The 27,083-nt window shown below is 38.3% G+C and overlaps 2 protein-coding genes across 2 annotated transcripts; both read right to left on the reverse strand.

The window, feature by feature from the left end:
* Positions 1 to 236: 236 nt before the first annotated feature.
* Positions 237 to 7,798, reverse strand: LOC107582885 (ubiquitin-conjugating enzyme E2 Z-like). Its single transcript, XM_016268909.1, has 5 exons — positions 7,109 to 7,798; positions 2,050 to 2,122; positions 916 to 1,103; positions 500 to 611; positions 237 to 375 (listed from the first exon to the last, which is right to left on the reverse strand). The coding sequence occupies exons 1-5, from the start codon at positions 7,444 to 7,446 to the stop codon at positions 259 to 261; spliced, it is 828 nt and encodes a 275-aa protein (XP_016124395.1). The 5' UTR covers positions 7,447 to 7,798; the 3' UTR covers positions 237 to 258.
* Positions 7,799 to 9,129: 1,331 nt separating this feature from the next.
* On the reverse strand, positions 9,130 to 11,905 carry LOC107582887 (ATP synthase F(0) complex subunit C2, mitochondrial-like). The gene is made up of 4 exons (XM_016268910.1): positions 11,858 to 11,905; positions 9,809 to 9,883; positions 9,528 to 9,715; positions 9,130 to 9,452 (listed from the first exon to the last, which is right to left on the reverse strand). The coding sequence occupies exons 1-4, from the start codon at positions 11,894 to 11,896 to the stop codon at positions 9,338 to 9,340; spliced, it is 417 nt and encodes a 138-aa protein (XP_016124396.1). The 5' UTR covers positions 11,897 to 11,905; the 3' UTR covers positions 9,130 to 9,337.
* Positions 11,906 to 27,083: the final 15,178 nt, after the last annotated feature.

Raw genomic sequence — 27,083 nt, forward strand, 5'->3', positions numbered from 1 at the left:
TATATATTTTTTGTATTTCATGATAAAATTAACAGAATTTGTTAATCCAGCACTAGCGTCCACACCTGTTGATAGTTTATCCATGTCGTGAGCACAAAATAGACACTGACACAGTCAAAACACAGAAACTGAAAAGGGCAGTTTCGGCCGAAAATGATTGGTTGCCAAAATTTCGGTGCATCACTTATAATAATACTTTTAAAGGTTTAGTGCGCCCTTTAAAAATAACCATGATTATGCAAAATGAGGGATAATCACTCACCGCAAGGCCTCGGGACACGACACTCTGCCCTCTAGCATATCGCACACTGCAACTCGCATGGTCTCGTGGCGGATACACTCATTATAGTTTTTGCTGTCACCTGGATGCCTTTCCTATCAAACAGATGACAGTGCAGAATAAACTATAGCATTTACTGCAAACAAAATAAAAAACAGATTACAGGAGGACCTCATAAAGGCCTTCTATACTAAGAATGCATTGTGGGAGCTGTAGTACCTGCTCAAAGCCTGGCTCATTATGGTAAGGGTTCTCTGTCATTAGGGACTGTATGGATATGAGAACGGAGGAGATGCTCTGGGCAGGACTCCATGCTGGGCCAGTCCAAGTGCTGTGGAAAGAAACAGCCATCAAAATCAAGATCTGAATAAAGGCCTGTTCAGAACAAGGATGATAATGCTAACTGTAACGATTACTATATTATTATTGTTCATTTGCAAAAAAAAAAAATACTCTGAAAGTGATTTCAATGATATTGATCATGTGTTGTTATAGATGTGGTGTGGACTAGAATTAGAATGAATGTTAAAACTTTAAAGTTATTGTCCTTGGTGTAAACAGGCCTTCATTTTGAAACTAAAAGTGGCCAAGTAAATATATGTGGGAATCCAATCACAAAAAGAAATCATCCTTACCCGAGGATGCTGAGGCAAACTTTGCCGTTGCGGTAGAAGTTCGGGTTGAAACGAACAGTGTTGTGCCCGGTAGTGATAAGTTTGACACGTGGAGGGTGGATGGGATAGTCAGGAGGACAGCGGAACAGGAAGAGGAAGAAGCCTCCCTCATATGGTGTGTCGAAGGGACCGGTGATGAGGGCGTGAATCTGTGGAGACCCGAGAAGAAAATGGGTTTATTTGAAGCCACTATAGAGAGAATAACCAGAGACATTCTTTCACTACAGCAATTTCCACAACTTTTTCCATTACTTTTACAGATTTTTAATTTACGTTAATGCTAATTTTTATACCATTATATGCCTGTTCCACTATGCCACTGCTCATGCTTAATTCACGCTTGTACATAGAATGTTAAAAATACATCAATACAAAATGCAAACAAATTATTACACTACCGTTTATATGTTTTGGGTTCAGTTCAATATTTTTATGTTTTTAAAAGAAGCCTCTTATGCTCACCAAGGCTGCATTTATTTGATCAAACATACAGTAAAAACAGTAATATTGTAAAATATTATTACAGTTTAAAAATAACTTTTCTAGTTTCATATACTGTGAAATTATCCCTGTGATGGCAAAACTGAATTTTCAGCACCATTACTCCAGTTTTCAGTGTCACATGATCCTTCAGAAAACATTCTAATATCCTGATTTGGTGCTTAAGAAATATAACCTTTTTCAGAATCCTTCGATGAATTGAAAGTTCAAGAGAACTGCATTTATTTGAAATATAAATTTTTTGTAACAATGTAAAAATCTTCACTGTCACTTTTGATCAATTTAACGCATCATTGGTGAATAAAAGTATGAATTTCTTTCAAAACAATAAATAAAAAAATCGTACTGACCCCGAACTTTGGTAGTGTGTATGTTGAAATTAACATTAATCTAGAATGATAAATGCTGTAAAAGTAGCCTACTGTTCATTGTTAGTTCATGAAACCTAATACTGTAACTGTGCACATGCAATTAATGCCTTCACTGTTTAGTAAGAATATAACAATAGAAGCAAGGATCGAGGGAGCAGAGAACAGAACGAGGGGTTTTGAAATAATCAGCATAATTGTAAGGGAGAAGTGTGCTGATGCTTACCTTGGTCATGTCATGAGGGTCGGGAACCACAAACATACCTGGAGGAGGTTCTTTATAAATGGACATAATGTCTCTAAATGGAGGAAAGAAGAAAGGGGTGTGAGCAAAGAATCATAAAAACACAGAGACTTCACTAATATGAAGAAACATCAGTCGGATTATGCACCATTTTTGTCAAAACACAAGGAGGAAACAAGTGTCATATGCACACTCTGCCAAGAAAATCATCAGATCACTGAATGCCTGGATTAAAGAGACAAACTACACGCAAAAATATGTAGCGAATCAGCTCATGGGGAAATATGAATAATTAATCATAACTAGTTATAATTAATTATAAATATTTAGATCCGCTGTAGATATTTACTTGACCTCTCAGGGTCAACTGTATGTCAATTCTATGAACGTTAATTTGCTGGTTAAGGGAAATAACTTTCTTACTGTACAATTCTACACCGAGCTTGTAGCATAAATCTGCATGATTAAGTGACTCCAGTTATGAGCAAACAATGAACAACGTCAAGTGTGATACAAGTAAGACTTTATTAACTACATAAACACTTAAACTAGTCTAACATACTACATAAACACTTAAACTGGTTTAACATATACACACACATAATGACCAGAAGGATATGCGTGTTCATTCAAAGAAAGGTTTTCCTATGAATTAATTAGAGAAGAGTCCATTTTTACTGAGCACTGTGTCTCTTCTATGGAAAGTGTAGTGAGAGGGGTAATTCTCAACATGCCATTAGGTCGTAAATGTATCTGGTGTCAGGGTCCTGAGCCTTGTTCACAGACAACTTGGCACCCAGTATGTTTATTGGGTGAGGGGTCTGTGAACGTTTGTTAATTTAATGAATAATTGATTTGTTAAATCAAATGAAAAATGGTGTGTCTGATTGGTCCAGACGCTACACATAACTGACTCATTGTAACCGAGTGCTTTTGTTTCGTGTCCACATCTCCATTATTAGCCCTCCAGGGACGTTTATCACTTCCTGCCCAGGCCAAAGTCACTGCCAAGTGACAATTCCCGAGAGTGGCAACGTAGGGTCTTATAAATACAGTCGCCTATGACAGATTAATCTGCTTGCAACATTTGGCTGGAAAGTGTTTCAGCATGCCATGGTAGAGACTGACTAGTTATTGGTTTGAGCAATATTTTACTGATATTCAATAAACTTTTCGACTTTAAAAGGTTCTCTGTTCTACTGATAAATGCCATAATTTGTTGGGTTTCTAAAGAAAGGTACCAACTAAACTACAAAATTACATAGTGCCTTCAAGAGAAAATAATATGTATAAATATTCATATAAATTTGATTTAACATTTTTATGCACCAGGCATCAGTTCTCAAGAAAGAAATGCATACCTAAAATAAAATAAATCAGAATGAAAACTTAGTATGAATGTAATAATAGATAAAGGGGTCATATGATGCGATTTAAATTAGTCCTTTCTCTTTGGAGTGTTACAAGTTCTTGGTGCATAAAGAAGATCTGTAAAGTTGCAAAGACTAAAGTCTAAAATCCAAAGAGATATTCTTCATAAAAGTTCAGAGTCAACCACACCTTCCTAAAACGGCTCGTTCTAACAGCCCCCACATGTCTACGTCACGATGTGGGAAGATTTGCATAACGCCGCCCAAATGTTCACGCAAAGAAAGAAGGGGTAACTTTAAAGTTTAGGCAGTATGGTATCAAGGGGTATGGTGACCCATACTTGGAATTAGTGCTCTGCATTTAACCCATCCAAAGTGCACACACACAGCAGTGAACACACATACACCGTGAACACACACCCGGAGCAGTGGGCAGCCATTTTTGCTGCGGCGCCCGGGGAGCAGTTGGGGGTTCGGTGCCTTGCTCAAGGGCACCTCAGTCGTGGTATTGAAGGTGGGAGAGAGCGCTGTACATTCACTCCCCCCACCTACAATCCCTGCCGGTACGAGACTCGAACCCGTAACCTTTTGGGTTATGAGTTCGACTCTCTAAACATTAGGCCACGACTTCCCTGCTTCTTGCTGTTGCCGCTGCTGCCATGTTGTGGAGTCGTTGTGAAAGCGAAACTACTTTGTTTGGCCTTCCAAAAGAGAACACAACTAGAAATCAGTGGTTAAGTTGTATTTACAACACTGTTCCAGAACAGTTCAACCCAAATATTCAGATGTGAGCTGTGCATTTTATGGAGGTTGGATGAGGACTGTTTCCTGAACCAGTAGCCTGCGTCTGTGGCACAAAGGCTGTTCCAACTTTGCAAGGACAGTCTGGCTGTTCTGACTCACAGCCTGTAAGTACGTTTTTTATATTGAAAGAATTTGCCACTGATGATCGAAACGCGAGTTTTGAGCAGTGTAGAGTAGCGCTTATTTTTTGTTGTTTCTCCGATCACAAATGCAGACATGGTTTTATGTTTACGCAGCGCGATACGCAACAACGCGTAAAAAGACAGTATCGTTAGAATCAGTAATTATGTCCCCACTGGATGCAACAAATGCCTCATTTGTAATGGGTTTTATTGGTTTTGTCTCGTCTAGTGATGTACGCATCGCGAACGAATCGTTCTATTTAACTGGATCTTCTTAGTGAACCGGTCGAACCAGTTCACCAAATCGAACTGAATCGTTTGAAATGGTTTGTGTCTCCAGTACGCACTAATCCACAAATTACTTAAGTTATTCGGTTTATAAACATGCCTCACTCTCCCTCTGACGCGAAATAAACCAATATCCCGAGTTATTCTGTTACTCCTAACAGTACATTGACTGAACTGCTAAAAGAGAACCGATGATGGGATGTGCACGAGCAGAGCAGCTGGAATGATGCCTTGTCCAAATACCCACACTTGCAGTCTTGGCCACTTGAGAGCGTGTGCGCGCGACAGGAAGTAAGTGCGCAAAACTGTCCCAGGTCTTCAAAATGCCAAAGTGCAGTGCCCTTAACTAGGGATATATTCATATCGGGTATCGGCTCCGATAGTGTCATTTTTCTCGGATCGGGTATCGGTCAGAGAGAGCTGATCTAAATCTGAGATTTATTTATTTATTTTTTTTTTCCGCACATTGTAAGCGCTTCGTGCTCATAGACTGTCAACCCTCTACATTGAGAGTAAATCACTCGCATATGCGACTAAATCTTCACTCTGTGCGACTAAATTATGTCTAATATTAGCCAATGGCTAATCAATTCTCGTATTTTAATCGCCAGTGTGTGAGTTGGATGCTGAGTATATGATTAGCACAGTGTTTCTAGTGTGAAGGCGGACGACTCGCCGTCGCTTTCTCTCACTGTGAGCAAAGAGCGAGAGCCGAGCGAGAGTCTAACATAACATGCAGAATTGATGCGCTACATGTAAACGATATACTTTGTTGTATTTTCCTGTAAAAATAACAGTTCCTTTGTAATTCTTCTGCTTTTAAGAATTGCCGGGTTTTCCTGTAGTGGGCGGAACTAATGCGCTAACGACAATCTCATTGGCTGGTGCTCACCTATTATCGTCCCTGTTTAGATTTCAGCGAATCAGTTCGAGCAAACGCACACAACCTGATTAATATTCATGAATCCAGTAGCTCATTAATCCTTAGTGCGTTTTTATATTGTTCTTATTAGTAGAATTCATATAATAATATCTCATCTGTATTATTGTTCGTTTTTTTTACAGGAACACTGAATGACCAAAAAAAGCACCAGCACCAGTCCTAAGTTCATGGTTACCAAGTTTTAATTCTAATTACTAAACTTCTATTATTAAATAATACTTGATTATCATATTATAATGCTTGACTGACTGATATTAAGAGTGTACTTTCAGATATTTAAAAAGCTGTACCATTTTACAAACATTATATATGTTTGTAAAATGGCATAACATACATATATATATATATAACTAACCGTTGAGGGTTGACTGTATAAAAACAGTTCGTGCTGCACTGTATTTGTTTTGTCCTATCGTATCTATCTAGTTTATGATACATTTTTGTCATAGATTATAAATATACATAGGCCTATGTTTGTTTATTTTATTTTTCTTTATAATGAAGTAGTCTGTATCTAGTAGATTGTGAAATAATGATTATCAGTTCCACACACAGAGATATATAAATTCTACATTTATTTAAATGAGGGAAAAAAACTTCACTGGTATCGGATCAGAATCGGTATCGGCCAATACTGAACCCTAGGTATCGGAATCGGTATCGGAAGCGAAAAAGGCGGATCAGAGCATCCCTACCCTTAACGCACACTAAATCCACACTATCTTGAATACCGCTCCGGAGCGCTATTCGAGGCTTAGTGTATCCCATCATGCATCATGTTTTGGAATAAATCGTAAGATTTTTGCCGAGATTTCGTGAGAGGTTACGGAAACTTTTCCAATGCAAGTTAAATATTAATATAATAATTAGGTTATTATTACATATAATTTGGTAGAAAAACAGTGTTGCATGTTATACTGGTGCAAAGATGAGTAGTGGGGATATTTATTTTGTACAACATATGCTTTTCATCACTTAATTAGAAGCAGCTGCAACTTAAACAGTCATCCCTTATAGGCACTACTGAACAGATATTTAGAAGTTGACTTTAAAATGCAAAGTTCTTAAAATTAAAATAAAGCTATGCAAACACTATCAGTAGGGATTGGTACCGAAACCCGGTATTTAATCGGTCCCGGCCCCGGGGCTAAATTATGAAAGACCGGAGTATCGATAAGCTCTGACGTTAACGGTTCTGCTATCGGTACTGGAGAAATTCATAAAACACACATACGTTTATTATTGCTATATATACATTATCTTGCAAAATCTATCTCACCAGAGTCGCCAGCTGTGTTTCAAACATTTGTCTATGATGCATTTTTGCTATTCGCAATTCAGAAGCGAGATCGCGCTCACGCGGAGGAGCATTAAATCGGATGTTTATGTTTATTCAGCCTTCTGACACTCATAGCCTACTTCCTTCACCATATGTTTGGACTGGGAAGTAAATTTAAAAAGTTGTCTTACATTTCCCAAAACAAACACAGGCCTATATGACAGTCCAACATTACCTTTTTATCCGAAGAATACACTGCGGAGACGCCTTCTCGTTGTCCCAGTCGGTGCTTAACGTGGGATCCCAGGAGGTGGCGTGAATTTGGGACAGGAGGCCCGCTCCGACCGGGACTCCTGATCCGATACCGGGCGGCAGGGAAGGAGGAACGGCCACCACGGGAACCGCATGGGTGATGGTGTGCGCGATCATGGGAGCGACCACAGCCACTGCCGGAGGCGTCGAGGCGGATGAGTGCCCCGGTACGGAATTACCCAAACTCGCGGACAACTGCGCTCCGTGGTCCTGCGCCGTGCCCACGGAGCCGTTGGCCCCCTCCCCAGCGCTATCCGCCATCGTCGTTGAGACCGAAGAAGCCGCAAACTGTCTGAACAGCGGTCAGATCAATCGGTCTTAAATGCAGTTACTGTTTCTCCTCGCTCGGGAGGCAAGTGGAGGAGGGCAGGAAAAGAGAAATGACTCCTAAGTTAACGTTACATATTCTCCCTTTTCCTCTGTTCCGACCTCAACTATAACAACCTGCGTCGAAAGCAGCGCCGATTTTTAACGTTTTATCCGAAGTAGCTGAGCTTAGAGAAGCATTTAACGTTCACGTCAATGAAAACTGAGTCTAAACGCACGCGAACGTAGTTTCTGCTGGTTCGGCCTGGCCTGTTTATCAATGTTGTTTCATTTCTCCTCACTTCCTCCTCGTTTAGAAGGAAATAGTGCCATCTAGCGGCGCACTCCTGGAGGAGATTCAGGCTAAACGGGTGTCGATTCAAACGATTCGTTCAGTATTATATTACATTTTCTGGTTATAACAAAACTCCAAATAATGTTTTTTTAAACTACACGTCAACTTGTTATATAAAACAGTCCTATATTATAACCACTCTTGGTTAATTTGAACCTGAGGTTCAGTGAGTCGTATTAATTCGTAAGCGTTTGATTCATTAAAAAGAACCGGGAATCGTTTTTTTATCCACTAAAATCAGTTAGGGAATCGGATTACACTGGTCGCGCTCTATTTTTGATTCACTAAAATGAATCGATTCATAAGAGTCATTTGCTAGGGAATCAGACTACGTGCATGTTTATGATTCACTTAAAAGGGCCAGTATTCGGTAAGCGGTCGCTGATGCACGTTCAAGAACCGTTAATGTAACCGAATCGACGAAATCATTAGGCTCAGGTATTTTTAATGAAGTCCGTTCTTGTTTCCCAGCGTTAACAAAAAGGGAGTTTGCGCTTGACTTCAATACTGGGAACCCACAAAATATTGGAGCGTTGAGAAGCGTCTTATGGCAATAGTTACTAGAGTTTTACAGTGGTACAACAAATTATAGCATAGTACCAATGTATATTACTTGAAATAAGCACACTTATAATTTAAATATTACATACATTTTTAATAATTGAAGCTTGAAACTGAAAAGCAGATAAAACCAACAACCCAGCGGAGTCCGGTTTAAGCTATTTTTTGGTGAAACCGAGAGGGGAAAAATGTGTAAACTTTGTGACATTGCTCTGCAAGATGAACAAAGAATGCACCTTGTATGAACCTTTTAGTACCATTTTTTCCCCCTTCAAAAACAGAGTTGTCATCTTTACTCAATTTATCACGTATCTTTGCATAGCTAAATACTTTAAACTAATTTGGATCTATTAAAAGAATAGTTCACACACACAAAAAAAACACATTTAAATGATAATTTTCATTTTTGGGTGAACTAACTAAACTAATATTGAACATACTAGATGAACACCAATTAGCAAGAACTTGAGCAAATTTATACTGGGTATATTGAAATGTTAGCATGCCACACAAATCACTACAAGGAGTCTTGAGACATTTAGCCCGAGTGACTTTTGGACAACCTATTGGAGACAGCATGGAGAGGTTTTGAATACAAGTTAAATTCAATAAAATTATACGATAAATATTTCCCCAATCCAATATTAGCTTTAAAAACACACCAGGCCAGTCTACCTTTCCACTGCATCCTCAAAGCAGAAAAACAACAAGCAACAGCAAACGGATTTCAACCATTTATTCAGATGGTCTTATGAGAAGTGAGTTCTTGCATAAAACTTTCAGATAGAGAAAAACGGTACAGGGGAACGTAAAAAGGGAGAGTTTCTTGTAGTTTTGTTGGAATGGCGGTGCCACGGCCTAAGCTGCGTGTCACGGTTTCAATCTCCAGATCAAGAGAGTCGAACCGCGAGAGAAGAGAAGACATCCAAATTACATGGCGAACAGGATGAGGAACGCCACCATCAGACAGAACAGACCCATGGCCTCAGACAAAGCAAAGCCCAAAATGGCGTAGGAAAAGAGCTGCTGTTTCAGGGAGGGATTCCTGTAAATGGAGAAAAAGTGACTTGGGCACAAGCTACATGTACAACAAATAAACCAAGTTTAAGAGGCTAATTACCTGGCATAGCCAATAATGAGGCTGCCGAACACCGTCCCGATTCCAGCTCCTGATCCTGCCACACCCACCGTGGCAGCGCCAGCACCAATGAACTTGGCCGCTGTGTCGATATCTCTGGATACAGCGCTGGTCTGGAAGCCCCGGGTTACATTAAGAAGGGTCGCTTCACTGACTGGCAACAGAGCAGCCTGAAAAGGAGGGCAAGAAACTTAAATATGTGCAAGAGAAGCTGCAAGTTACTCCGAGGAACTCATATGGAAGGCACTTTTTATTTATCTTACCTGTTCAGTTCTTGCCTCAGGTCTGCTGAACACCACTGAAACAGGCCGGGCCAAAACCCTGGATCCTCCACGGACCTGAGGGATGAAGGAAAAAAAAACAAACAAACAAACAAAAAAAAAAAACCACAATGAGAACTAAATGATTGTCAGTGTGATATGCATTCCCCCAAATGCATGGGGGAAGTCATGGCCTAATGGTTAGAGTCGGACTCGTAACCCAAGGTTGCGGGTTCGAGTCTCGTACCGGCAGGGATTGTAGGTGGGGGGAGTGAATGTACAGCGCTCTCTCCCACCTTCAATACCACGAGACTGAGGTGAGGTGCCCTTGACTGAGGTGCCCTTGAGCAAAACCCCCAACTGTTCCCCAGGCGCCGCAGCAAAAAATGGCTGCCCACTGCTCCGGGTGTGTGTTCACGGTGTGTGTGTGTGTTCACTGCTGTGTGTGTGCACTTTGGATGGGATAAATGCAGAGCACTAATTCAGAGTATGGGTCACCATACTTGGCCACATGTCACGTCACTTTCACTTTCATATGTTTTTCTATCAACAAACCTTGACAGAAAGCAGGTTTCTAAATCTAAATCAAATATTTATGAGTGCAAGGATCCAGTGGGTATTAACTTTAACAACCATAAACCACTGCACTTGCACCTAACATCGTTTACTATGAATATTGCTCTGCAACGAATTGCTTTATGTTCCTCTACTGCAAGTCGCTTTGGATAAAAGCACCTTCTAAATTCATAAACTTAAATTTAATACAAGCACTTAAAATGCATGATTATAAATGTGGTTAGAATTAATATGTAGACAATTCCTTCCATAGAAGTTACTCAAAACACTCATACAAGCCTCTAAAAATAATGTCATTAAAGGATTAGCTCATTTCCAGAATAAAAACTTCTTGATAATTTACTCACCCTCATGTCATCCAGATCCAGTGGGTATTAACTTTAACAACCATAAACCACTGCACTTGCACCTAACATCGTTTACTATGAATATTGCTCTGCAACGAATTGCTTTATGTTCCTCTACTGCAAGTCGCTTTGGATAAAAGCACCTTCTAAATTCATAAACTTAAATTTAATACAAGCACTTAAAATGCATGATTATAAATGTGGTTAGAATTAATATGTAGACAATTCCTTCCATAGAAGTTACTCAAAACACTCATACAACAAGCCTCTAAAAATAATGTCATTAAAGGATTAGCTCATTTCCAGAATAAAAACTTCTTGATAATTTACTCACCCTCATGTCATCCAAAATGTTCATGTCTTTCTTTCTTCAGTTAAAAAAGAAATTAAGGTTTTTGAGAAACGTTCCAGGATTTTTCTCCATATAATGGATTTCAATGGTGGCCAACGGGCTGAAGGTCCAAATTGCAGTTTCAGTGCAGTTTCAAAGGGCTCTATACAATCCCAGCTGATGAATAAGGGTCTTGCATAGCGAAACAATCAGTCATTAGGCGGAAGTACCAACCCAGTGTTTACAAAGCGAACTTGCAAAGAAAGTCAAATGTCCTTTACAACGTTGTCGGACGATTTTGAAGTTGGAGAAAATGAGATAGCGTTTTTCTCCCTACCCGAACTTTTTGAACCGGCATACACAGACGAAGAGCTAACCGCACGTGATTACGTAATGCGTGAAGGACGTGCATCGCAGAACTAATGCATTTGTAGTTAAACGGTATTTGCTTTAAAAAATTTTTTTTTAGAAAATGACTGATCGTTTTGCTAGATGAGACCCCTATTCCTTCGGCTGGGATCGTGTAGAGCCCTCTGAAGCTACACTGAAACCACAAGTTTACCTTCAACCCCTTAGGTCCAATTGAAGTCCATTATATGGAGAACAGTCTTGGAACGCTTCTCAAAAACCTTAATTTCTTTGCGACTGAAGAAAGACAGACATGCACATCTTGGATGACATGGAGGCGAGTAAATTATCAGGACATTTTTATTCTGGAAGTGAACCAATCCTTTAAGGTCATTTGCTGAGACAAGTCAATGGAGTGTGACTGGAGTGTATTTGGGCTTGAATACATACCACAGCAGGTGAGGTGACAAACTTGGCACACGCGTACATGCTTGAAGCCTGTGGAAAACAAAGATGTTAGACAGGTGAAAGATAAGCACTAATGTCCTACACGTTAAATCACGTGTCCTTAAATTATAGTCTATACACACAGTGATAGGAAAGCGACAAAAACAGGAGAGGTCTGTGCCATCAAGACTTAAAGTTACAACTCACTTAGCAACTGAAGAGACTTCCAATTTAAGACCAAACCATTCAGAGACAGCAAATGAGATAAGTGTTCCATCATTTCACCAGCACCCAAACCAAAAGACCCCTTATCTGCACACAGAACATCCGTTTAGATCTGTTTGGTTAAGTTAACCTCCAACCAAAGGATGCAAGACTGCTCTAGGTCAGTGGTCAAACATGGCATCGTGGAGGTCATGTGTTGGATGCTTTGAGTTTTTGCCCCCACAATAAAATGTACAGATTGGAGGGACAGTTTAAACCATCTAATCTGAGGTTATTAGATTGAGCTTGTTAAATGGTTCACATTGTGACACCAGCAGCAACTAAATCCAGCCATAAATTCTTTACTCAATATACAGATTACTCAATATTTTACCTCTCATGCAAGTTCTTAATTACAATATAGGCTATTAATATTACATATAGGCTATTCATAGTTACCTAGGTTGTCTATTTTTACCTCTCATTTCAGGTCACTGTATGAATAACCGTTTGAACAGCCTGAAAGCCTGCTACTCGTTTCAAAATACATCAAGTACGAAAAGGACGTTAATAATCTTTCCTGAGATTACTTTTGAGTCCCAAGCTTGAGGTGTTGAATTTGCCCGCAAACTGCTCGCGCGGACAGGCTGGAGAGTGAAGGTCACCAATAGCTTTGACTGCTGCTTTATTGAAACCTAAACGCATGTAAACTGCCTTAAAACATGAAACGGACATCATTTATAGTTGCACGTCATTGTGGTATTATAATACTCGCGGCTGAACGGTTTAGGTGCAGCGCGAGCTTTCAGGCTCATGCGGGCCCAGCGCGAGTCAGACATTTTGCAAGTGTCACGAGCAGCATGTGAATAAAACAATATAAACATCGAAGCTAAGGAGCATGCGTGTTATTTACCGGTTGCTCTTCGTGTCAGAGTCCGGAGACGTGACCGCAAACGGATTCATTCATTCATTCACATGAAATGACTTTGACAAGCGGCTAGCGGAGCTTTAGCAACGAGCTTTTCTGAATGGAACCGAGAGCCGTAATTATCTTAGCCGGACCAACAACTTCCGCACACTTTCACAGCATTAAGTTAAGTTATAAACACGTTGTTTCTGAATGTTCTCTGAACATTCAAAACGTCTAGTTTTTAAAGTGTTTAATAAACTTTTTTTTTTCTTGGTTATGCAAACATTAAGAAAACATTCCATTTAATAGTTTTGCAAACATTATGGAAATCTTACTTATGGATGTTCTCTGAACATTCCGAAACAAGTAGTTACATTAAAAAAAAAAAGTTTAACGAACATCCAAATAAAATGTTTCAGGCAAAAAAAACAAACAAAAAAAAACAATCCACGAACAATGTATAAATAAAAATTTTTTTGTGCTAACGTTTTGAGAACATTATTAATGACCAGATAACTCTGAATGAACTTTCTTCAAAGGTTGGAACTTTGAGAGAACCTTGCCAGAGCATTAGCCAAAATTGAGTGGTGATGGATGTATTATAAATAACTGCAAAACATTTCAAAATAAAATAATGTATATTTACATTTTAGCAATATTCAGTGAAGATCTACTTAACTTGGAGAGGCTCCAATTATAAATTAATAAATTTTTTACTCACAATTTGTACAGTGTCCCAACTTTTTTGGAATTGGGTTTGTATTACAATTCACTGAGAAAGATTCAAATATAACCTGGCTATGCCCCTTAAATGTGCCATGCGTTTGTGTCTTAATCCATTCATGTGATAGTTTATCTGACAGCTTCTTTTAGTGTTTGAGACTTGCATAACTTGATAATATCTGGTGTGATCTTCAGCTTTCTCTGTATAAGTTTCCATTATACTCACCCGTGTGTCTATATCACTTTAACTGCCTGTCTGAACAAGACCTTTTATGGATTATGGACATGATAAATCAAATCGAAATCTTTCCTCTCTACCCCTAAACCTCAAGTTGGAAAAGAAAACAAACAAAAAAATTCTCCCTAACATTTTTCTTCTGTTGCCTGAAACCACAGTATGAAGCTCCAAAGGCTGAATTGAGAATTTTTAGAAACCTGCCTTCAGAAACATGTTTATGGTGCACAATAACAAGCTTTAACTGATTTATGATGATGAATGAATGACTGACTGATGAGAATGAATATTTGGTTTATTAGCCTATTTGATATCTAAATCATTAATGCATAGATATTCATGCATATATTTTGTGCATATAAAAATCTAATTTTTGTTTCACTGCTGTCACTCATTTCACTTGGCAAGTTATACCATTTTTTCTGATTTTCATTATACACCTGTTTGTTTTTAAAATGTTAACTGTCACTGATTAAAGTGAAAATGAAGCAGAACACATCCCTCAAGTAAATGTATTTCACTGCACAATAATTCACCCAAAGCTTCCACAGATTTTTAACATACTTTGAAGAAATTAGATACAGTCTGCAATCCATCAAAGGTGTACAGCGTGTGATAAATGGAAAGATTCCAGTAGGATTTCACCTGAGGTTTTAAACAGGAAGGGTTGTTTCATAAAAGCCTTAATTTTATGTGCACACAAAATTGAAACCCCTTTAATGTTGTAAATGAGTAATTAATTTGTCCTGTTGAAATAAATTGGAAATGGAATTGGAAGCAGTAAATATATTTGTTGAGAAAAATGCTGCAGTTCTTCATGAAAGTACTTTCTGAATATTCCAGAAACAGACCCTTTCTAAGAGTTTCAATGCTCCCTCTCAGCAGGAGGTAGATTTAATAAGTTTTACAGGTGACAGGGGCAATAAATTACAGGTCTTTACAAGATAAAGCTGGTAAGGTTTTCCACAAAGAGCTGCAACTGAAGCATTATCGTGGAGTTATGTTCAAGATCTGCCACCAAGGGGCACATTCAGAGTGACATCCATAGTAATTGTAATTACACACTTCACATATGCCAAGTGCTTTATCAACAAGCAATGAGTTTACCTATACACATTTCAGAATGGCATGTGAACAGGACCATGAACCTGTATTGGTTTATTTTAGAAACATGTGAATGCCTATAAATACATATGCTAAACCAACAAAATATTATAATGTACTGAACTGATTATATGTTATATTTTGCAGGGGTTTTCAAATGCCAAGAACCCATACATGCATTTCCTTTGCAAAGGATGCCCTTATTGTTACATATTTTCATGTATAAATATACTTACACATTTGCATGGTGGAAAGTATAATATTAGAGTGATATTATGAAGTTTTTTTTCCTAAATAAAAATAATTGGCTTTAATGTTGTTACCACAGAAATAAATTATCAAAGTATTATCATGAATAAAATAATCATGACTAATCTCTAATCTCTGACCAGCTTTTAGAAATCAGAATGAAACAATAAAAATATTAAATTGAACAAGCATGTTTATAAAAAATAAGACACTTAATAATTAAACTTTTCAGCTCTAAAAATACATTAAAAAAATGTAATGTGATTTTTTTCAGTTCCTTACTTCTGCCAGTAAAGGGCACCACTGTAATACGCTGTGATTGCTGAGTAAAGCACTGTGCTATAGGCTCAAAAAAAGGACAGCACCATGGAGGCCTATACATTTCCAAGTGATATTTCAGGCTGTTTTCCACACATGTAGATTTCTAGAACAATGTGGGCATAAAAAGCTTGATTTTGAAGGGGCGCTAAACAAAAACATTGCAGAATTTATCTCAGAAGGGGGAGTTACTGAGATCACAGACCCTATCTGTTATCATTTTGTTCTAGAGGAAGGTACTAAATCCCTGTTCGCGTTTCCTGCAATTAAATCTAATGAACTATCATGTGCATGTTAATGAGTTTGCATATGACTACATTCTTGTGGATCTGTTTGACTAACAGCTGACATTAACAGGACATTCCGGTGAACCAAAAGGTGTGCCAGCTTGGTCAACGGGTGTCAGATTCCCTTCAGCCCACCCTGACAGTAATTCGTATGGAGCTGCAGAGTTTAAGAGTTTAAGAGAACACTTTTTTGGACAGAAACTGGAGCAGCACGCACATAAGAAATACATACCATACAAAGTGTATTCCAATTTTGCGACATACTTTTCCTATGCAATTTTCCTATGCATAATCTTGAACAAGATGGACAGCATGACTGAACGGCATGAGTCATGAATACCTGTTTTTTATCTCCTCGTTCCTCCACAGTAGCCGAAATGCTACTTTGTACGACACTCTACATTCTGCCTCTTACATCTGCTCTTGCAATATCCTCACTCAGTATCCTCTGACTGTAGGCAGTGTAAAATCAATAGGCTCTTAACAGGCCAGCTAGGCTTATTTCCCGGCCTCAACCTTGACAAACGAGGCAGTGTGTGCTAATTGATCGGCACAGCCTTCACAATGTTCTCTGCGTAGTAGGCCTACTATGTGTGAACCATCCTTTAACACGCACAGTGAGCGTGTAGGGTTGATCACTACATCTGCTGCATTGAGCCAGCTCTTAACACATCAAATCATGTCCATGAATCATCTTCATGGGACAAACTGTCGATAAAGAAGATAGTATATGGGAAGCACATCATTATGACAGAGTAGTTGGTGACGGAGAGATGCACAGGCTAATTTTAGTACAAGTCTCAGCTTAGTCACGTGAATCTTATACTGTAACATGAACATGTCACATGACAAAGGAATTGTGACTGAGAGGATAGGATCTATGTGGAGTTTGCTAAGGCTTTATGAAAAAAAATCACCAGTCATTTCAGTTCCTTGACTTAATTTATATCCATAATTTACTTAAAAATGTATTTACAAAAGGAGAGCAATCTGTCTGTCTGTTCTATTGTTCTATGTATCATTCTCTGTCAACAACATCTTAAAAAGCACTTAAATTTTCACAGATTATGAATGAAGAGGGCTTTATATCCTTGGAAAAAGAATGAAAGTGTTGTACTTCTACACAGATGTGGGATATATTAGGTCTTATTTGTTGTACTTGCAGTAAGAGAAATGTAAACAGTTTTTTTAATAGCTCAAATTTATGATGACAGTTGTTCTGTTGTTGTACCCCTCTTACGAATAGCAGTACAAACAATGACTAGCTCTGAGTGTGTGTGTGTGTGTGTCTGTGTGGTTTTTTGGCTTTAGGAAAAGAAAACCTTTTGAGTCCACAGACCAGCTGCTCATTTCTGGCCAGAGAGGGAGAGAGAAAAAGAGACAGATGGGGGAGGGAAACACTTGGTTACAGCTTCTTGTAAATAAGGCTCACCCCGTCCTTTTGATGTTGCACATTCACACACACACACACACACACACACATACACACACACACACACGGACATCTGAACATTAGATACACTCACTAGCGTGAACGAATATCTAATGCAAGACTCATGTGACAGGTTTGTTGGGGATCCAGCAGCTTCAAACATCCCAACTGCTGCATTCAGGAAATATTTGGCCACTCCATTACAGCACAATAATAATACACAAAAAACACATAATCAATAGAAAATGCATTGATTCTCTTCACAACCATCCCCCACAAACCTTTTCTCACAGACATCAGCTTCATCCATGTCAGCACAGTGAGCAAGTGCTTTCCCGAGGAGCTGCTGCTGTTTTTTTAATGGGCTGAGAAGGATGAGCAGTCATTCAAAGTATTATTACACTCCTGGGCTGAGCACTGCCTGCTTGGCCCCCTTGCTGAGGTTGTGGAAGATGGATGGCTTGCTGGAGCAGCAATTAATAATGTTTTTACAAGAGCAATGGAGGCGTGCGCGAGCTATGGACGGATTGGGCAGAGAGTATTGAAATGTGCAGGTGAATTGATTGGCCCTTCAGATTTCCTGTAGAAATCATTTGGATTAATTGAAAGGACTGGGAAGGAGGAGGGAAGGTGCAGGGCACATATTGATTTATAGGTCTCACTCAGAAGAAGAGGAAGAGAAAATGGCCACATTGCTATTGGAGACAGGAAGAGGTGGTTTCAGGTTGGCTGCCATTCAACATTCATTGGTCTATTGTTAGTATGGAAACTCATTCATCACCACAGGATGGAGATTCAAGTATTTCATCAAATACTGCTATCAGTATAAGGATGGTCCATTCAAATACTGCTCATGATCTCATCTTCCTTCCTTTACAGTTTTCTTCAATTGCAGTCAATTTTGCACACTAAGGCCAATGCAGACCAGATGTACCATCCCAACAGAGCTTTTTTGAACAATTTTAAATTCTGCCCGCTGTGGTGTCAATGTTTTACTAAGAGACTCAAATGTTGGCCACTACTCCGTTATCATTACTCCTATATCTTATTCATCTATTACCCTAACTTGCATTACCATTGCATTTAATAGTACAGATAAAAAAAGATATTAAACATGTAAATAGTTTAAAATATTGGTCATAAATAAATACGAATGCTTTACGAATTTGAAATTGTAGAACTAATTAACTTAATTTATTAACACTATTTGTACAAGATTAACCCTTGTGTAAAAGCTGTTTTTGATCTGCATTGTTAATAAAAATATAGAAATGTAATTTAATTTACAGAAAAAAAAAATTCAGCTAGAAAACACATTTGTAAAAAAAAAAATGAAATAAAATTCATCAGAGCAGACGAATAAAGGTTTTGATCTGCTTTACTCCATACGGTAAACATGAGTGAATCTTTATTGCCATCTCTAGCTGTCTGTTTGCAGACAATGTGATGAGGCAAGTTAAAGAATGAACTACAGTGGCTCCAGCTTTTGTTAATAAATGTGTTTCATGTTTGCTCACTAAGCTGAATGCAAAATAGGATCTGCCTATTCATCCTGTTCTTTTGGCGATAAGAATGTTCCATTTGCCATATAGGTCCTGAAAATCAACAAACATGAAACAGATCCATTTAAATAGATGTAGATATTATATAAATATGTTTTTTTAAGGGTTTGCGTTTTCCATTCACATTTTGATCCAGGGGGCAGCATTGCCTCCTGAATAAACCAACAACTAACCCTCTTTTTAGGACTCTTCAGTTTATCACAATTTATAACAATGTAAAATTATGTGTGACTGGCTTTTATAATAAAGATTGTACAAGTGTGAAATTGTGTGTGTGTTATTATATTATTATATATTGTTATATTTATTATTATTATGAGTTATGAGAATAGGGACATTACAAAAACATAACCATAGCTAAAACAGACATGCAAATTTGCATTCCATGTTCCTAGAAAGGCTTGACGAAAATTAAAAATTAAAAATATTGCCATTCAAAGGCTTTTCATAATAAATGTAATATTTGTATTTAGCAAGGATTGATTGAATTGATCAAAAATTACAGTACAGACATTCATAATGTTACAAGATTTCAATTTCAAATAAATCCTGAAAAAAGTATCTTGGTTTCCACAAAAATATTAAGCAGCACAACCGTTTTCAACTGTGATAATAAAGTGAAGTCAGCATATTAGAATGATTTCTGAAGGTTCATGTGACACTGAAGACTGGAGTGATGATGCTGAAGATTTAGCTTTGTCATCACAGGAATAAATTACATTTAGAAAAGAGTTATGTTGAATTGTAATAATATTTCATTTATAATATGACTTTTTAAGGTATTTTTTAATGCATTTGTTTACTTTTTTTTTGTTTTACTAAAGGGTGCATCATTCTAAAAAGGCCAAGGTAAAACTGTCTGGGCTGGGTTAATCTCAAGCCCCAAAATCTCAGAAAACTAAAGCAAAAGATGTGAAATTAAGGAATTTAAAAGGTCTTCCTAAAACTGCTCATGGTTTGTTATGATGGCTAAAGTTGTGCGCATAAACCTCAAATTTCAAGAACTCGAAAAGTTTTTTCCCCCCCCCCCCTCATGATAACTCACTAGACTACATACATGCTTTGTGTTATTCTCATTTTTTGAGAAATACATAAACACACACACACTGTTTATTTTTCTGCTGGCCAAAATCGCCCTCTATTCCAGCTTTTCCCAAACCAAGGCACAGTGAGTGAGTGAACGAGGGAGGTTGTGAGCAGAGGGTGGTGGGACGTGATGCCCAGAGGCAGGCACTGGTTATGGCCAGCTGTCTGTCTGTAAAGAAAGTGGGTGACGCTGAAGCAGGCAGGAGCAGTGCTCTCTGGTTACAGTACCTGTCTATAAAAACCACTCCCGTGTCCAGCATCCCTCTCCTTCCAGACCCCCCAGGGTTCCCCCCGAATACTACCAACGATGAAAGCCATGTCTTGGGTTGCAGCCTCTACAAACCTGGCCTGTTTATGAGCCCTTGTTTGATGTCTGCGCCTGGTTAAGGGGCGCTCGCACCCAAATACGGGTGAGTTGTGCCTGGGTGGTGCATGGAAATTTGCACAGAGATGCTTTAACTCACAGGAGGGCCTTTAAACATATCACTCAGCATTACAATAGCACAGTTTTTCCAAATTTTGATGTGCAAGGTTTGGCCAGTAGCTCAATTATATTAGAAGCCAGTTCTATGGAGATAATCTTCCTTTCAGAATGTCGTCATACTGTACAGGCATCAATTACAGCATAAGCGGTTGTTAAACAGAAGCTCCAGGCTAATCCATGCGATGCAGCAGATGCATGTTTGTCTCCTAAGGGTTAAGATCTTCCCTTTGCACCAAGCGCACCAGCTCCAGCCCTGTTAAAATATCTCACATTCCCCTTGACATTCAAGAGGCTGCTGAAGGACTCTGAGTCAGTGGAGTTAAAGATCGGGCTCTTGTGTAGTTCCAGTGAAGGCGGTTTATTGCAGATTTCTTTACTGCACACTGGTGCACACCTTTTTTTTTTTTTTTACAACACAGAGAGAAGGCTTAACGGTTGGGCAACGAGTAATAAGTGGCATGTGAATGATGCAGGTCGGTCTGAATGAGCTCCCTCTGATGCTGTTTACAAGAGCTGAGCCTTTTTTAAGACTCTTCCCCAACCGCAAAAAAGTCAGAACGCCCTCTTGCTTAATTACTATCAGGGTGTATGAATTTTACAGGCAGGCCAATCACAATTCAATTCAATCCTGCCTATTTTATTTTGACAGCTTTAGGAAAGCATAGCTGGGTTATTTATTTATTTACTTAGTTAGTTGGTCTTCTGAATTTATTCACTTATTCTGTCAGATCCTCACCAGTGAGGACAACACAGTAGAAATCTATGCATGTTTATTATCTTTGCATGTCTTTCAGTCTCTTTCATCCGAAGAACCATTCAAATGAGGAACATCACAAACTGTTTGTCAAAAACGGGAAAGTTCACCTAAAAATGAAAAGTCTGTCTTTCTCATCCTCACCCTCATGTCTTTCTAAACCGGCGAGATATACTTTCTTCTGCAGAAAAGAAGATATTGTGAAGAATCTTGGTAAGCAAACAGTTTTAGTGACCATTCGACTTCAATTATATGGAGAAAAAAAACTAAAACAACCAAAACACTGGAACATTTCTCAAAATATATGCTTCCACAGAAGAAATAAAATCATGCAGGTTTATTGGACCCGGAAATAACGTCTCAATATTATATGTAGTACTACTATATATATATTTTTCAAAATAATTACAGTCTTGTTCGCGAGAACGCCGGTCTGACGTTCTCACGTTATTTCCTTATGACTTCTCGCGTGTGTTTTGTTGTGAAATGTAGTTTGCGGATCAGACAGAGCTGTCGGCGACTCTTCCTATTGTGAAGTCATGCAGTGTGAAACCCCCTGTCGCCGATCCATCGTGCAATGTGAACACAGCAGCAACTGAATGCTACCCCAGATAGTCACGCAGTGTGAAAACAACGGCGATCCGACAAGTTTGAAAATCGTGCAGTGTGAACTCGGCATAAGAAGTTCGTAAAAACGATCGTACGACTGATCTTAATATAAGGTCTGTTTCCCAAAAGCATCGTACCTTAGGTAGCACTTGAAAATCATCGTAGATCTATGAGTGCCTTGGAGTAATTGTAAAGCCCTAATGCCGAGTTCACACTGCACGATTTTAGCCCAATTTTCACTCGCCGACAGGTTTTGCGAGATCGCCGACAAATGCCCGAAATCGGTGGCAAATCGGTGCTTGTTTCCGCGAGTGACAATCACGCGGTGTGAATTATCAAAGACGCGATCTGAGGGAATCGCAGACACGTCGCAGACGCCCACATTGACTTGACTTGACTTTTGTTGTGAAACGTAGTTTGCGGACCAGACAGAGCTGTCGGCGATTCTTCCTATTGTGAAGTCATGCAGTGTGAAACCCCCTGTCGCCGATCCATCGTGCAATGTGAACACAGCAGCAACTGAATGCTACCCCAGATAGTCACGCAGTGTGAAAACAACGGCTATCCGATGAGTTTGAAAATCGATCAGTGAATTGGTGGGTTTTTGTTAAATGTGAGCCAAAATCATCACAATTAAAAGAACCAGACTTAAACTACTTCAGTCTGTGTGCATTGAATTTATTTAATACACGAGTTTCTCAATTTGAGTTGAATTATTGAAATAAATTAACTTTTCCATGACATTCTAATTTATTGAGATGCACCTGTATTGGTATTATAATATTAGTATTATAATTCTATAGAAGATCGTTCTTTTCAAGTAATCTGTTAACTAAATATATAAGCTGCAGTGATTTTTATGATGACAATGTACTTCAGTCAAATTTATATGCATCAATATGTCTGAGATCATTTGCAGTAACGTTAGCTGTGTCCTGCTTTTACAGTTGCTATGTAAGCAGACTTTTATGTACAGGTGCTCACCACTACCAAAACACATGTAACTGACTACAACAAAACACAGAAATCACAGTTTTGTTGCAACTTTAGTTGCTTCTTCACTTAGCATGTAGAGACATATAGGAATAACTGAATATTTCTCTTAAATGTGCCACAACCTGTTTTCCAGTAACCAAGAGAAGTGTCATCGCAGAAGAAATGTCAGAAGTTTCTCAGACACCTGTGAATACCGAGCAGTGCTTGGAGTCAGACAGTGGACATCATCTTTATTATACTTCTCTGACTGAACTAGCAAGGAGCAGTTAGAGTCGATGAGAAAGTAAGTTCAAATACATGTCTGCACTGACCATGATTATACTATGTAATATAATGTTTTCTGCAACAATTGGGGGGGAATCTTAACTGAAGAGACAAACTGACCAACAGGAAGCTATGGGTCTATTGAATGTGTATTTTTCAAGCATTTTATTGTGGCATTCACTGTTATTTTTCTGCACAGTGATGACTAGTGAAAAGTGTTTCTACTAATTAAAAGTAGAAAACGAATAGTTAACCCAGAATTCTGTCATCATTTACATTACATCAATTCCCCCACTTTTTTTCAAACCCCTGACTTTTGTTTTTCTGCAGAACTCAAAAGAAGATACTTTGAAAAATGCTGGTAATCAAAACCAACAGGCTTGTCACATGTTCACTTTAAATTTCAATCATACTGGACACAGCCACTTAATGTGCTAGAATTAAATGGGTGTGCAGCATGTCTTTCCACATCTTAGTCTAGTGAGTTCTTTGCTTGGGAGCTTTCATTTCTGCACCTGTAAAGAGCAAATAATGCAGAAGTATCTATTACTAAAGGTCGAACTGAATGCAGCAAACTGAATGAAATTAAATGCACACACACATACCACGGGATAAATAAAATATATATATATATATATATATATATATATATATATATATTCTGTATGTATGTGTGTGTGCATTTAATTTCATTCAGTTTGCTGCATTCAGTTCGACCTTTAGTAATAGATACTTCTGCATTATTTGCTCTTTACAGGTGCAGAAATGAAAGCTCCCAAGCAAAGAACTCACTAGACTAAGATGTGGAAAGACATGCTGCACAATGACCCACAATGAGCAACAACCAAGAACAGTATTCACTGATTACCTTTAAAAATGATTCATAGTAACAGTTTGGTAACAATTATTTAAATTATTTTACCAAGTACAAAAGGTTTAATTCGAAAACTTTGCCATTTACCAATGTGTTTTTCAAAACACCTTTTAAATTTGTTATGTTTTAAACTTTATTTATTAAATGTTACAGTCCAAGTGTACATATACATGCCTCATTCATTCAAGTAAATGCATGGGTAAAGCTAGTTATTTTAGGGACTTTCATAATAATGAGATGTTTATAGATTTGTAAAGTCATGACTCATGTTATTTATGTAGGTCCAGGAAGAGTGGGCTCGCATCATCGCCCCCTTCCTCACCGGAGAAGCGCAGCGGGCCTATTATGCCCTGAGGGCACCCCGGAACGAACAGTATGATGAGCTCAAAGCCGAAATCCTAGCCCGGGTGGGCCTATCGCCCATGGGGGCGGCGCTACAGTTCTATCAATGGATCTATGATGAACGGCAGCCAGTGAGAGCGCAATCAGCACAATTTGATGAAAGCCTCAAACGGTTCAGAAAGCCTCGGTTTCCCATCACTACATATTAGCGCCACCATCGTCTCTCCTCCGATGCAATCGCGGCTGCTGTATAAGTAAAATTAACTTATACTCCTCATAAACAACATCGAGTGAAAAAGAAAAAGAAAAAGACGAAAATAATCTCAGTCGAACTCGCTGGTCTGGGTTTCAATCGCAGTTTTGTCCGCTGCAGGCGTGTGAGAAATAGCTAGCTAACGGATGACCCGTCATTTAGACAGGTTTTCGCCGATCACAGTCTCTCGAGGAAAAGAAAGAGCGATAAAAAGTTAATGGCGGAAAATAACGTCCATACAACTAACTTATCTAAAACAAAGTTTACAGCTTCTCATCCACAGCTGGTTGAATTCACACACAATCACGGTGACAAAATGGTGTCGTCAACTGACTCGCAGCACCAGTGTGAGGAGGCGTGGTCATGATATAAACTTAATAATATGAGTTAATCTAACCTTGATATTTTACATTTGTCAAAACAAATATAGAGTCTTAGTTGAGCTCTTAATGAAAAATATTTATATTTATCAGTGTTTTGAACTAAAAAAATATTACTTGAAAAATAAAACAAATAATGGTAAATTTAATTGAAAGACAAATTATTAATTGGATGAAGTACCCCTTGAAAACTTTATTCAGTGTGCTGGCTAATAAATAACTGAACTCAACCTGATAATAAACATTTGTTTGTGTAATAGGTTAAATTACCATTGCCATCACACAACAGCTTTTCATATCCCAGTTTTTCAGTCAAGCCGATGTATACGAGCTGCTATGTGGATCTTACGATGTATGAAGTCTTTGATATTCTGTGGTGCACTGTTCACAGCAGTGATAGAAATTAATCTACCAATAAGCTTAAAATGAATGGGGTCTTTATAGGCCTCTGAAGTAGACTATTGTCCCATATCTCAAAAACGCTGCAGTAAAATGGTTTGATATGAGGTGTGCATATAGTATGGGACGTCCCGTATAAGAATTTACAATTCATTTATTCTACTTATTAGAAATGGGGTCTTTATAGCCCTCTAAAGCACCATATAGTCCCATATCTAAAAAATGCTGCAGTAAAATGTTTTTATATGAGCTGTGCCTATAATATGGAATGTCCCTTATAGGAACTGACTATTGTTTTTTCTTATTATTAGAAATGGGGTCTTTACAGACCTCTAAAGTGTCATATGGTCCCATATCTCAAAAATGCTGCAGTAAAATGGTTTTGTATGAGGTGTGCATATAGTATGGGACATCCCGTATAAGAACTGACCATTGGTTTTTTCTACTTATTAGAAATGGGGTCTTTATAGGCCTCTGAAGTAGAATAATGTCCAATATCTCAAAAACGCTGCAGTAAAATGGTTTTGTTTTAGGTATGCATATATTATGGGACGTCCTGTATAAGAACTGACGAATAATTTATTCTATTTTTTAGAAATGGGGTCTTTATAGCCTTCTAAAGCGCCATATGGTCACATATCACAAAAATGCTGCAGTAAAATGGTTTCGGATGAGGTGTGCATATAGTATGGGACTTCATGTATAAGAACTGACCATTAATTTATTCTACTTATTAGAAATGGGGTCTTTATAGGCCTCTGAAGTAGAATAATGTGCCCTATCTCAAAAACGCTTCAGTAAAATGGTTTTGTATTAGGTGTGCAAATAGTATTGGACGTCCTGTATAAGAACTGACCATTGGTTTGTTCTACTTATTAGAAATGGGGTCTTTATAGCCCTCTCAAGTGCCATATGCTCCCATATCTCAAAAAATGCTGCAGTAAAATGGTTTGATATGAGGTGTGCATTTAGTATGGGACTTCCCGTATGAGATCTGACCATTGTTTTTTTCTACTTATTAAAAATGGGGTCTTTATAGGCCTGTAAAGCACCATATAGTCCCATATCTCAAAAAATGCTGCAGTAAAATGATTTCATATGAGGTGTGCATATAGTATGGAATGACGCGTATAAGAACTGACCATTAATTTATTCTACTTATTAGAAAGGGGGTCTTTATAGGCCTCTAAAATGTAATAATGTGTCATATCTTGAAAATGCTGCAGTAAAATGGATTAATATAAGGTCTGCATATAGTATGGTATGTCCTGTATGAGAACTAACAATTCGCTTTTTCTACTTATTAGAAATGGGGTCTTTATAGCCCTCTAAAGTGCCAAATGGTCCCATATCTTAAAAATGCTGCAGTAAAATGATTTAATATGAGGTGTGCATATAGTATGGGACATCCCGTATAAGAACTGACCATTGTTTTTTTCTACTTATTAGAAATGGGGTCTTTATAGCCCTCTAAAGTGCCAAATGGTCCCATATCTTAAAAATGCTGCAGTAAAATGATTTAATATGAGGTGTGCATATAGTATGGGACATCCCGTATAAGAACTGACCATTGTTTTTTTCTACTTATTAGAAATGGGGTCTTTATAGCCCTCTAAAGCGCCATATGCTTCCATATCTCAAAAAATGCTGCAGTAAAATGGTTTCAGAAGAGGTGTGCATATAGTATGGGACATCCCGTGTAAGAACTGACGATTCATTCATTCTACTTATTAGAAATCTGGCATTTATAGGCCTCTGAATTAG

The sequence above is a fragment of the Sinocyclocheilus grahami genome, unplaced genomic scaffold (genome assembly GCF_001515645.1).
Source record: "Sinocyclocheilus grahami isolate Dianchi unplaced genomic scaffold, SAMN03320097.WGS_v1.1 scaffold48.1, whole genome shotgun sequence".
Classification (NCBI taxonomy): Eukaryota; Metazoa; Chordata; class Actinopteri; order Cypriniformes; family Cyprinidae; genus Sinocyclocheilus; species Sinocyclocheilus grahami.

Bases quoted from the DNA above. Each gene is read 5' to 3' on its own strand.
- LOC107582885 (XM_016268909.1), bottom strand. From the start codon at position 7,446: ATGGCGGATAGCGCTGGGGAGGGGGCCAACGGCTCCGTGGGCACGGCG. The intron at 1,104-2,049 runs GTAAGCATCAGC...GGGTCTCCACAG, and splicing joins ACCCTCATGACATGACCAAG to ATTCACGCCCTCATCACCGG. The intron at 612-915 runs GTAAGGATGATT...TTCTTTCCACAG, and splicing joins GTTTGCCTCAGCATCCTCGG to CACTTGGACTGGCCCAGCAT.
- LOC107582887 (XM_016268910.1), bottom strand. From the start codon at position 11,896: ATGTACGCGTGTGCCAAGTTTGTCACCTCACCTGCTGTG. The intron at 9,716-9,808 runs GTAAGATAAATA...CCTCCTTTTCAG, and splicing joins CTGAGGCAAGAACTGAACAG to GCTGCTCTGTTGCCAGTCAG. The intron at 9,453-9,527 runs GTAATTAGCCTC...CTCCATTTACAG, and splicing joins CTCATTATTGGCTATGCCAG to GAATCCCTCCCTGAAACAGC.